General features: G+C 43.7%; 1 protein-coding gene across 4 annotated transcripts in view; it reads right to left on the bottom strand.

The window, feature by feature from the left end:
- The window catches only part of GOLM2 (golgi membrane protein 2), a 32,229-nt gene extending 21,757 nt beyond the window's left edge, over positions 1-10,472 (bottom strand). For all 4 annotated transcript variants that reach the window (XM_005300673.5, XM_005300675.5, XM_005300674.5 and 1 more), the window contains exons 1-3: positions 10,005-10,472; positions 4,422-4,476; positions 1,569-1,671 (exon numbers count right to left, since the gene is read on the bottom strand). In XM_005300673.5, the coding sequence (XP_005300730.2) occupies positions 1,569-1,671; positions 4,422-4,476; positions 10,005-10,331 (485 nt within the window). In that variant the 5' untranslated portion in view covers positions 10,332-10,472. The remainder of the gene's footprint in view (positions 1-1,568; positions 1,672-4,421; positions 4,477-10,004) is intronic.
- Positions 10,473-13,036: the final 2,564 nt, after the last annotated feature.

Raw genomic sequence — 13,036 nt, 5'->3', positions numbered from 1 at the left:
AAATATTACTAATTCTATATTGAGAAGAGAATCTGTGCAAGAGTTTCAGATTAGTTTATAATAGAAAAGCCAGTGGTCAGTAAACTGATTTTGAATACAGCTTCAGAAACCCTTTCATTTAAACAAAGTAGCTTTCCACAATCTCACCCACATGAATTCTCTATTCTTCTGAAATCACTAATTCTTATCTTCAGAGAAATAACATTTATTATAACTGTGTTTATTTACTCAAAATGGATTTTGCATCTGAAATGTGTAATTAAGGTATTTAAATATTTTTGGATAAGTTTCAGAACTGATCACGGAAACAGATAATTTTACAACTTGTAGGAATTTAACAGTATGTTTAAGAATGCCCTAGATGAAAAGACCATTAATTCGGTTAAAATATCAGCAAATTACTGTTAAACTGCAGTCCGCAAGGACATATTAGGGTTTCTCTAATTATTAGAAGTTTGTTCAAGTTAAAAGGAACCAGGATACAACGCAGTTCATTCCTTCCTGTGCAGGTATATTGGCTGAATAAACAGTTATGCTATGTTAGTTTTAATGTGTTCCATTCCATCCAATGTTTATTTATGGGCACATAAACAAGTAAAGGGCTATCTTCTCAAAATGAGAAAGTTGCTTTGCTTATCCCATTAGGCTTTCAGGAGCTAAACCCAGGGTGGTTATGTCTGCCTCCATCTACTCTCTGTGTTTTATCTCTTGTAAGGCTTGAGTTGACAGAGAGGAAGGTAGTATCTTATGTGCTAGCCACAGCCAACTAATACTGATGACAAAAGAGCATGATATTATCACAGCAGCTTCAAGAAGGAAAGGTGGAGCACATGAACAAATACGAAAGTAACAGACCCGTAAACCTATTTTTAAAAACAGTTTTTAGGCGTAGAAGTGAACCAAGGATGGTTCACAAATTAGGGAGTTTGGGGATAAAATGTGAAGAGGTAGAAGCTTTAATTTTCTACTCTATGTATTTTGTCCTGAAAGCTTCCCAATACACACACTTTTAACCAAACACATTATAAATTGTCCTTTCAGAAGTTTTAAGCCTTTTCTCAATATTACTGTGTCTCACCCTTCCCTACAATATGTGGGGGAAAGAATTGCTTCCTAAACATTGATTTTTCTTCCAAATCTATAGCAGACATTTCAAGTTAATTTCAGCCTAAACACAGTATTATTACCTCAATTCCAATCAAATAAATTTGTCATGAAGACCTTGATAAACATACCATAAACACTTCAATAACCCAGTTTGATTAAATATAGTTCTTCTATTGTCTCAACTCATACTTGAGACAATATATGATTTAAGTCAAACTGAATAAAAAGCACAATTCTGGGAAGTCACATTTCTCTAGAGACTTTCCCACTCCCAACAAAACACAAACACCAGAAAATAAAGATTTACATTAGAAATCCTGACAGCTTTTTTGATTTGTCATCTATCTATTGATTAAGGTCTATTTGAGGATTAAAGATCTATTTGACTAGCTTGTGGAGTTCACATTGATGGGAACTGTACACAAATCTGTGGTTATTACAAACACTCAAAAGCATCATACCTCTCATACTCCAGCCTCCTCACAAGGCGAGTATTGTTCTTCTTGTACTCATGAAGCTGGTCCTCCTGACGAATGAACTCTTGGCGTAATTCTGCTAGTTGTTCTAGGCCAAATTGCACAAATCAAAGTGAGTAGAAAAACACCTCCCCTTTAATCCCTTTTACCATTGATGTTCTTATATGAAAAATGCACATTTTCAAATCTTTCTGGTCTCTACTGTATTCATTGATTCCCCGCCCCCACGGAATCTTTAAAAAAAAAATTGTATAGCCACACAACATGCCAAATAAGTTCTTCATGTAAACTAGAAATCAATTCATACACATTTATTTTGAAGCCAAGAATACTACTTGTGACCTTTCAGGATAAGAATATATGGTAAAAATTTAACTCTCTTCATTCTAAAGGGCTATATGATGCATCTACTTGTCAGAAATAATTTAATATTAATCTCCTAATATACCGCCTTATTTTGAAAAATATAGCAGTATAAATGGAAACCTCTCTCTCTCTCGGGTCAGCAATTTACACTTTATGCATACACACATCAGCCTTAGCATACAGCAGACATTCTGTGCTTCTACTCCAAGAAATTTGTTTTGAAAGGATACATGTTATACTTTTACATCTATCTACATTAACCTTTAACATAGACTTTAGTTTTCAAAACAGTTACTTTAGAAGCTTCTCCTCCCTGCTGCTTCGGGTGTAAATGTGAGATTTAAAATGCCTATTTATTTATATTAATTACTCTTAATTGCTTTAAAGATACTAAGCAAGTTAGGAGTTAACATTACTAGGGCCCTACCAAATTCACGGTCCATGTACATCACTTTCACAGCCAGACAGTTTTAAAATTGGTCAATTTCACGATTTCTGCTGTTAACATCTGAAATTCCAATGTATTGTAACCATGAGGGTCCCAACCAAAAAAATTACCTGGAAGTGGGTCTGATCTCCCCTCTCACCCTCCCCCACAGCTGCCATGCAAGGGAAGGACAAGGCCTGTTTCTTCCCAGCTGAGACTCCCTGGCTGGGGCACTTCCAAGAGCAGGGGGATATTGGACCCACCTCCACAAATCTCCTCCAGCTGCAGAAACTTCTGGGGCTGGAGCTTCCTGCAGCAGGGGGAGGCACTCCGAGGTTGGTCTGATCTCCCCCTGAGAGCAAGAGTGACTGTGAAGGAGAAGAATAAGTCCTCTCCCTCCCCAACCCAGCTGGGACTTGCAAGTAGGAGCCCCAAGCAGCAAGGGGGAGATCAGATTTCACAGGGAAAGGCTTATTTCATGGTCAGTGACACATTTTCCATGGCCATGAAACTGGCAGGGCCCTAAACATTACAACATGCAGGGCACACATCTGCAATCTTCCCAATACACCCCAGGAGAAGGAAGACACACCCTAGATCAGAGGTCTCCAACCTTTTTATGCCCAAGATCACTTTTTGAATTTAAGGGCAACCCAAGATCTACCCCGCCCCCCCAAAGCCCCGCCCACTCCATCCTTCCCCCTCCCCTCCCAGTTGCTCGCTCTCCCCCACCCTCACTCACTTTCACTGGGCTGGGGTAGGGGGGGTGCAAGCTCTGGGCTGGGGCCGAGGGGTCCGCAGTGTGGGAGGGGACTCTGGGCTGAGCCTGGGGCAGGGGGTGAGGGGTGCAAGCTCTGGAGGGAGTTCAGGTGTGGGGGGGGCTCTGGGCTAGGGCAGAGTATTGGGGTGCAGGAGGGGGTACAGGGTGCTGGCTCTGGGAGGGGCATCAGGACTGGGGGTTAGGGTGCAGGAGGGGGTATGGGATGCTGGCTCTGGAAGGAGGGTCAGGGCTGGGGTGCAGCCTCCCGATGGGCAGCACTTAACACTGGCGGGTCCCAGTTGGTGGTGTAGCGTGGCTGCCACCAAGGCAGGCTCCCTGCCTACCCCAGCCCCACGTGCCCCTGTGGCCTACGTGGCTCCGCGCACTGCCCCTCTCTGCAAGCACCACCCCCACAGCTCCCCGTTCCCGGCCAATGGGAGCTGCGAGGGCAGTGCTTGCAGAGAGGGGCAGCGTGCAGAGGGAGACCCCTGTCCCCCCACTCGCGCTGGCCGCTTCCAGGAGCGGCGTGGGGCTAGGGCAGGCAGGGAGCCTGCCATAGAGCAGCCCTGCTCTGCCACCTGAGATTGCGATAGACTGGGAAATACTTTAGGATCGACCGGTTGGTGACCACTGTCCTAGATGAATTTTCTGGTCCTTTTCCATTTCTATAATTTTCTATGTTATGCAGGAGTCAGAATCTCTCTCCCCCTCATTCCTTCAGTCGTAATTTTTACCTCAATAGACAAATTACTTAATACTAATTTAAACAACAAGGAGGCCGGTGGCACCTTAAAGTCTTAAAAGATTTATTTGGGCATAAGCGCTTTCATGGGTAAAAAACTCACTTCTTCAGATGCATGGAGTGAAAATTACAGATGCAGGCATTATTATACTGACACATGAAGAGAAGGGAGTTACCTTACAAATGGACAACCAGTGTTGATATTACTGGTACCTAGAATATTACATTACACTTCACTTTGAAAATGATTTTGGGTATTTTGGAAAAGTTTTTGCTAGAATGTATCCTCTCCCTCCACTGCATAACATGAAAAGGCTGATATGGAAATCCATCCTGCCCTTATTAACTAAACCAGATAATGAATTACAATGTTTTGTAAAACTTCCGTAGTTGAAGGACGCAAGTTGTCACTTGTTAATACTCCAGCATCAGACATACTCTAGATTTTTCTTTCAGCATGCACTCCACAATTCCTAGGGAATTCTGAAAATTTTAGTGTTCGTATGCTATTCTCACACAATGTGCAAGTAGAAAGTTCCTTACCTTTTAAACGATGTATGTCTGCCATTTGATATGATATGTTGTTCTGTAGTTTGATCTGCAAACAAAGAAGTTTATTTATTCTAAAAGATGTAAATATATATTTACACCTGAATAAGCCAAGAGTATTTGGACACATTTCGATCTCACAATTAAGTAAAAGTGTAATTTTATAAACTTGTGTGAACTGCTTTCAGAATCACAGAAGGTGCTGCAAGTAAAATCAATCATACCAGTCCCTACGTTTTGCTTAGACAGGTTTAGCTAAACCTACCTTTAATAGAAATATTTTCTGGAAACTAACGAAGCCAAAGTAGATATATTTATGTCTAAACCTATTATTTGTAATATTAAGGTTGCATTTGTGGTACTACATGAAAACAAACTGAACATACTAGTCACAATTTCACTGTCCAAGCCTAAGTACTGCAAAGTAAACAGTATTAATAGTGAAAAATCATTTTAAAATGTTTCAGTTGTACTAAAGACAGACGTAATGGCAAGACAGCTAAGAATATTTGCTTTAAACAATAATTTTAAAATGAAAACATGTCTAAGAGATCTACCTCAGCTCTGATGGAGCCAGACTTCTATGAAGGCTTTTTTTATTAGATATTTTTATTATGTAAAAGCACTAGCAATTACAACCAATGAGAACAAATGCAAAGGTAAGTGTAAAGAATATAAAGCTATTATCATGCCAAAATACCTTATATTTCTTTATTTTTTTCATACAACGAACCAACCAAAGCAAAGTGTTAGAAGTGAGGGAACAATGTCTCGAATCAATGAAACCCCATGCAGAGCCAAGGAATTGTGTCAAAAACCGACCTCTGCACAGTTAGTTTTTGAAAGAAACTTGTCTCTGTTGGGCTCGTACATATTCCCCAGTATGGCTTCTGGACTGTTAAATTTAACTAAACATTAGAATTCAATTATCTTCGCTTTTTAAAGTAGCCACAATTTATTTATAGTTACTTTTAAAATTGTACAATATGGACACACCCCTTTGCTTTGGGAAAAAAGGGACATTAGATATTTCAATCCCCCCCTACTTTCTGAGGTTTTAACATCTCTGAATCAGACATATGGAATACCTCTTTTAAAAAAAAGCTACATCTGCTCTCAGGTCTTAAGATGCACTAAGATTTCCTTGCCCTGCAATTTTAATAGGATTATTCATTCCCTTTAAAAAAAAAAATCTTCATGGAAGTCCCTTATATGGGAAGCCTTACTGCTGCTGATCTTTCCTTCTGCTGACCCACCTTGTTCTACCCTTCTGTAAAATACTTGAGTTATAGACAAGTTGAGAGGAGACTCTTTCCTCATGTTGGAAAATAATTTGAGACAGGTATAAATATTCCCACCATCCCTTTCCTTCATCATTGAAGCCCACAAAACAATTGTTTTTTTAAAATAATGAAATAGCCCATAGCCAAGAGAGCTTACTAAAGGCAAATGTCCATAGTGTGAGGAGAAACTGCTTCTCTCCCGTTCATGGACTGTTTCGCCTACACTTACAAAGGGAGTACAGTTCTCTCATCTGCATGCCTTATGCCGACTAGTGCTATTTGCGCCGTTCTGAAACAAACTCTGTTCACACAAGCAAGAAATGGGACTTTTCAGAAAAACAGTTGTGGAGGGGCACAAAATTCTGGATAGGTCTGTTGTCTTTGCTACTTAAAGTTAATAAATGAAAGCAACAAAGGCAAAGCCCTGGGGCTTTCTGGAATAATTTACACGTAGGGCTGCACTTCTGTTACTGTGTGAAGAACTACAATAGTTCTTCTTACACAGAAGAGAACAGGCTAAGAAAAAGAAAGTTGCAAACCCCTTTGTCTTGCCATGTCTCAAGCAGTTTGGAAATACATGTCCATTGATGATGTATATCCTTGCTATAGCCCTTAAATATTCTTGGGGGGGGGGGGAGGGGTGTGAGCAATTATCCTACTGCAATATTCCAAAATTCACTTGCTTTTCATAGTTGTGGACCTTAAAAATGTGGCTATAAATGCCTTCTGTTGTTTTCCCAGTGCAGATTTTGGCACTAATATTGTGTTAACCAACACTATTTCCAAATCAGTGCCTACTGGAGAGTTTTAAGCCGTGCTGGAAAACACCCATCAGATTCACCTGTCTCTCAGAAACATGCAATGCAGTTTTCTTCTCCATTGGGCTTGCCACATCAGACACTTTGGTAAATATTTAAACATTATACCTTGAGAACTGTCCATAGTGTGGGTTTATTGGCAGTGGAAGCTCTCATATAGTGTTGCATAGCTCTCATGCCACATTTACAAATCATCCACAAACATTTGTTTTAAAAGGGTCAAACTTTATACTATCCTGCAGCCTTTACAGTTCATGCTATTCCTCTGGATCTAACAGCATGGTTTTGCAGTATTTGATTTCTGAGTTCTATGTTTCTGCCATGCTACTGTTATCTGAGACAGATTTTAATGACAGCTGTCCATAAAACACCTCTGAAGTGAAGAAGAGGGTTCTGTACAGGACCTCATTCTTTGCCATCAACTTTTTCTATTAAGGCTTTAAATAGAGGCAACAAACATTGATTTTAGGAAGTAACAAAATGTTTCTCAATAAAACTATATTGATATGTTAACACTGGAGGACTAAACAATCTTAATGTCCTTTTTATCTATAATTTTAACTTAAAATGAGACCTTGGGAAGGTGCTTAAAAGCACTACTTTGTGTGCTTACTGATAATATCGAGGCCCTAAGGCTTCTGGATTTGGGTGATGCACAGTAAAAATTCCAAACAAAAATGCTTTAATGTGCTCCTTTCAACAAGAGCCGACTGGCATTCTAATCACAAGCAAAATAATGAGACTCATAAGCTTGAATCTCTCATTATATGCACTATGTCAAAGCTGGTAGGCTCAGCCAGTGGCATACTCCCCTCTCCCCATTTTGTTTGAAGAAATGTACAGGATGCAGAATTAAAAGGATCCACTAAAACTTGGTGAGTTAGATTCTATGTTGTTTGGAATAAATGGAAGTGTTATGAAAAATAGGCATTTTATAGAATACCTTCCTCTATAGAGCTGCGATCTTAAAAGTAATAATACAGCTAAATAGCCATAAACTTTCAATTGTTAAAATTCCTCTCTTTAATTAAGTACAGGTGGGAAGAAAAAAAAAAAAAAAAAAAAACCACCTCAACCACAATGAAGTGTTCATAAGCCTTTTCAAGTGGGAAAATAGCTTTAGACCTCCCTGCAGAAGACACTTCCAAAAAAACCCACAAAAACAAAACAAAAAAAACCCAGAGTTTAAAACCAGTTCTGTTACAAGCAAGTCATATCATTTAACCCAATCACTACCAGTTTAGCATGGAGTGCTCCCAATAGTTTTATAATTCCCAGTTATAAAAATGTACTAATGAAGAGTTCTTTACTCTACCACAGATTCTGTGTAAATCAGTTGCAGTGCTGTATCTCTATCTGAATATAGAAATTCAAGCAGCAGACTTAGGGTTATGATCTGAAGTAGTACAAAAGAAACTTAATATGCTTAATACTGTACATGCTGTTATTGCATGGCTTTTAAAAGCCAAATGTTTAAGAGTAAAAAAGTAATAAGCCAAGCATTTTAGAATATAAGACAGTCTCTTAGTTAGCATAGCAATATTTAGAGAGAGCTGTCCAAGAAGTAGGATGAATTTGACAAAGTTCACACACACACAAATACCCACCACTTGATTTCACTGAAATTGTGATAAAAACTCAACAACAAAAATTAAAGTTTGGAAAATTTCAGCCAGCTGTAACTTACAAATCACTACCAAAACCCAACTATCCTGGTACTGTACAACGTAGTTTTCCAACTGCCTTACGGGTCACAATTTTCAATTGATTTTAGTATCCCTGTAGAACATACTTTTAGTAATTAACCAAACACAAACAGCAGCAAAGTCAAGTGCAGCAGTATGATTTTTTTTTTATTCTGTATCATTATTTGTTTTTCAGAGAGAATATCAACTTCTAAAAATACATACTTAATCACACTGTGTATTTTCTAAGCACTCAAAAGTTAATTCTCAGCAAACACTGAATTATAGGTTTTTCCAATCTCCTCAATGGCAAGATCTGAATAGCTCATTCATTGCTGCAGTGGGAAATAATGCAAATCATGATTTCACTATATAGACAGACCAAAATATGCGGTGATGCCAATTAAGTAGTAAAATTTGTGGTGCTCTCCCACCATATTTCCTGCTAATCGGAATAAGATACAATTTTCATTTAAACAGCAATTATCCCATGTCTAAGTAGGACAGTTTTTTTTAAAACAACAACCTTGACAGTTCTTATTTAAGCAGGTTACTCAAATTCCACTGACAAAACTACACCATTGCACTTTATATCATGCTATTTGATCATATTTTGTTGTAAAATTCATTAAATGTGTGATGTGAATCACAAAGAAAGGCATCCAAAAAGGCAGTAAAAATTTAACTTACAAAAATAGTAATTAAAAGTACAAACTGATCACAAGAACACAATCCCCAGCTACATTAAAAAAAACACTGCACTTACTACCATACACAGGGTTTCTTACAAAATTCAATCACATCACTAATCGCAAACTATTACCACCACATTTTTAGTTTCTTACTATTAAAAAGAGCTGCTTGTTTAACACAGCCTGGCAAAGTTGTCATGAAAATTTACCAGCACTAGCACAAAATCTATTCATGCACTCTTTCCCAGGACAAACCAAATGGAAACTATTTTGCATAGTTAGTTTAAAATATTCCTACAGAGTTTCAGAGTAGCAGCCGTGTTAGTCTGTATCTGCAAAAAGAACAAGAGTCCTTGTGGCACCTTAGAGACTAACACATTTAGCTTTCGTGGGCTACAGCCCACTTCTTCGGATGCATATAGAGTGGAGAGACAAACAAATTTATTTGAGCATAAGCTTTCGTGGGCTACATCCAAAGAAGTGAGCTGTAGCCCATGAAAAAACTTATGCTCTAATAAATGTGTTAGTCTCTAAGGTGCCACAAGTACTCCTGTTCTTTTTTCTAGACAAAGAGTTTTGCAAATTAAAGTGGTCAAGAAAAGTGCACAGGCAGTCAGGTACTACCTTGGCTTTTCAATGTGCTGTGTAAAGAAGTCATTTTTTCCATAACACATTACCCAGTAAGCCAGAGTAGAACAGTAGTTCCCTAGCTTTTAAAGCTTCCGATGTCTTTTTCGTTAGTCAGAACAGATCCGATGGAAGAAAAAAGTCAAGAAAAAACGAGCTGACCTGCAGCATATTAACGCACTGCCAAGGTTATAGTCAAATAGCCCATATCCCACACTGGCTAAAGCCTTTGTTTCTTGCACCCATTCAATCATCCCTCAGGAGTTGCAAACTGTTAGGCTGACAAACTCACTAGTCCTAGAAGAGGCACCCAGAGTGACTCCCAAACCCTGCCTCGGAGGTTTCTTAGGGCTCTAGATGGGGCACTAGAGAGGATTCGGTCTAAGACAACAGGACTGCAGGAAGTACAGAGGCCCCCTCTCACTTGTCCCCCCCAACAGCCGCCCGGCTGTCTGGCCCCGCGCCCCCTGACCTTGCTGTCCTCGCACTTGGTAGCCTGGCTGTCCCTGGCTTGCAGCTGGCCGCTCAGGTGTCTGTAGTCCGCCTCCTTCTGCTCCAGCTGCTTCTGCTGGGAGTCCACCCGCACCATGAGGTCCGAGTTCCTCTTCTCCAGCCGCCCGCGGGCCACCTCGCCGCGCTTGGCCTGGCCCTGCAGCCCGGCCAGCTCCTCCTGCAGCAGGGCCTGGCGGGACGCGGCGCTCCAGTAGTGGAAGGCCAGGAGGGCGATCAGCACCAGCAGCGCCACGAAGACGAAGGACGGGAGACGGCCGCCCCTCCGGTTGGCCCCGAAGCCCACCATGGGGGAGGCCGGGGGGCTCCGCCCGCGCGCCGCCTCCGCCCGCACCTGAGGGGAGAAGCCGAGACGCGCCCCTCGGAGCGGGGCGGGGGGCCCGGGGAAGGCCCCTGGGGACCCGGCGGGACGGGGGGGGGCTCCTCGGGGCACCGGGGAAGCTGCGAGCGGGGCGGGAAGCGAAGGGCACCGAGGGCGGCGGGGCAGGGGCGGGAGATCGCGCTGCGGCAGAGGGGACCCCGAGCGCCGTCCCGCCCCACACGAGAGAATCGCTACCGGCCCCGCGGCCACCCTCACCTCCCCCGCCGGTCCCGGGCCCCGGCCGGCGGCTCCAGGGCAGGCCCCGCCACTTCCGCCTTACCGCGTCTCGCGAGAGCGCCCCCCCTCCCCAGCTCTCGCGAGAGCCCAACTGCCTCGGGCGGCGCCATTTTGGGCTGACTCCCCTCAGACACCAGCAGCTTCTCCCGCTTAGTGGGGCCGCGGGAGCGAGTCGCCGGCAGGGCCTTGCCCGCTGGCCTGGGCCTGGGCCTGGCCGGGTGTGCCGCGCCCGCCGGATGTAGGGGGCTGGTGGGTGACCGGACAGCAAGTGTGAAAAATCAGGACGGGGGGGGGTAATAGGAGCGTAGATAAGAAAAAGACCCAAAAATCGGGACATCTGGTCACCCTAGGGGCTGGCACCCCGAGACGCAGCCCGAGGGGAGCGCGCCGGGGCTATCAAGCCGGCACTGCCCCGGGTGAGCACAGCCGGGGTACGGGGAAGAGGGATGAGCGAAGGTCACCAGGGCAAACCTGTCAGACCATGCGTCTGACGAAGTGGGAATTCACCCACGCCAGCGTGTGCTCCAATACATCTGTTAGTCTATAAGGTGCCACGGGACTCTCGGTCGCTTTTCACAGCTCCAGACTAACCCGGCTCCCCTCTGACACTGTCAGACAAGTGCAGCGAGACACTCAGTAGCGGTGCGGTGCAGACAGGGCCTTGGGGTATGGGCACAGCCGGCAGATCCACCTGCCGGAAACTGCCTGGAGCTCTAACAAGGTCCATCCCAAGAGACTAACCAAGTCCTAAACAAAGGACTCACGGAGTGAGAGGCAAAGCGTTGTCTTGGGTCAAAAACTGTCTAGCAGACAAAGCAAAGAGTAGGATGAAATGGTCAATTTTCATCATGGCTAAAGATTAACAGCAGGGTGCCTCCAGGTTCCTTAATGCAGGGGGTCTCACAACATGTTTTTTGGTGGCCTTGAAGTGCGGCCACCAACTCTTGTTGGGGGCCGCGCTGACAATTTTTCCTAAAATACTTAAATAACTTTAGGAAAAACAAATATATATGTACATACACATGTCCAAATCATTGTAAATTTATTGGATCTTTTTGCAGACTCAATAATAAAAATAATGTACAGTTGTCTCTCCTCTTTACAGGACCTAATCAGAATAGAAACACAAATAAGGTGCTCTGCAGGTTCTTGTCTTTTTTGTTGTTGCTTCTTTTCCTTTTTTTGGTTGCTTTCTTAAAAAGACTAGCTAGCTAGTAAGTCTGCTGTTGTGAAAAGTGATATTATCAAACATAAAAATATCACTTTTCACAGCAGCAGACATACTCAGTCCTGGCAATCCTGGAGACAAATTAAGCCTTGGATGGGGAGGTTGGTAGGGGGGAAGTGGGGGATGGGGGAATGCATGACAGGCCAGAAGAGGCAGCGGAGGCCACGGGCAATGGGGGGTTAGCCCTGCAGCTGGGGGTTGGAGCCGCATGGCCAGAGCCTGCTGCCTGCTACTCCAGGGCTGGAGCCCAACCCTACATCCCCAGGAAAATGGGGAAACTTACTAGCTGCCTCCTCCTCCAGCATTTGTGTCTCCAGAGAGGAGCAGGGTCCAACCCCTGCTGGTGGCCCTCAGGGAGGGACCACTGCTCCCCCCACCCTTATCACTGCCTGGGGGGGCTGTGGCTGCAAGAAAAAGCCCCTGGTGGCTGCATTTGAGAAATGCTGCCTTAATGGACCCAGTGGTGTTTAATAGTATTAAATATCTTAAAAGGGTGGTGAGTAGTGAGGTAGCAAAATTTGTAGATGGTATAAACTTATTTAGATTAATAAGGACCAGAGGAGATTTTGAGGAATTTAGTTCACAAACATTTTTAAGATTTTGACATTTGTTCCCAATTTGGTACAGGACATATTTTTGAAATCTCAAAATTTTTTCATAGGACAAGAAAATCATTTCCTGTCCAAAACTAGCTGAAATGTTATTACTAGGGGTGGGACAAGGAGCAGGGCCGGCTCCAGGCACCAGCCGAGCAAGCTGGTGCTTGGGGCGGCAGATTGAACGAGGCGGCATTCGGCCCAATCCTAGGGCGGCATTGCCACTTTTTTTTTTGTTCCGCTCCGGCCGCCCTGTAGGGGGCAGCAGCGCGGAGGACGGGAGCGCCCTGCAGCAAGCCCAGCAGGGCAGTCCTCGTCCTTCCCTCCCCGCCATCCGGAGCGGAGCCCTCCTGGCAGGCGGGCGGTGCCCCGCTGTAGCCCTGGCCGCCCCCCTTCTCTCTCTCTCCCCCACCCGCTCCCTCCCCCTCCCCACTGCTAGCCGGTCCCCCTACACCTGTGATCCGGCCGCGATGCAGGGTGTTTTTTTTTTTGCTTTCCCCTTCTGGCCGCCCCGTTTTTTGTTTTTTGCTTGGGGCGGCCAAAAAGCCAGAGCCAGCCCTGACAAGGAGATA

The sequence above is a fragment of the Chrysemys picta genome, chromosome 10, assembly GCF_011386835.1.
Source record: "Chrysemys picta bellii isolate R12L10 chromosome 10, ASM1138683v2, whole genome shotgun sequence".
Lineage (NCBI taxonomy): Eukaryota > Metazoa > Chordata > Testudines > Emydidae > Chrysemys > Chrysemys picta.
Note: the sequence above shows the minus strand (reverse complement) of the source record. Positions and strands in the feature narration are given on the sequence as shown.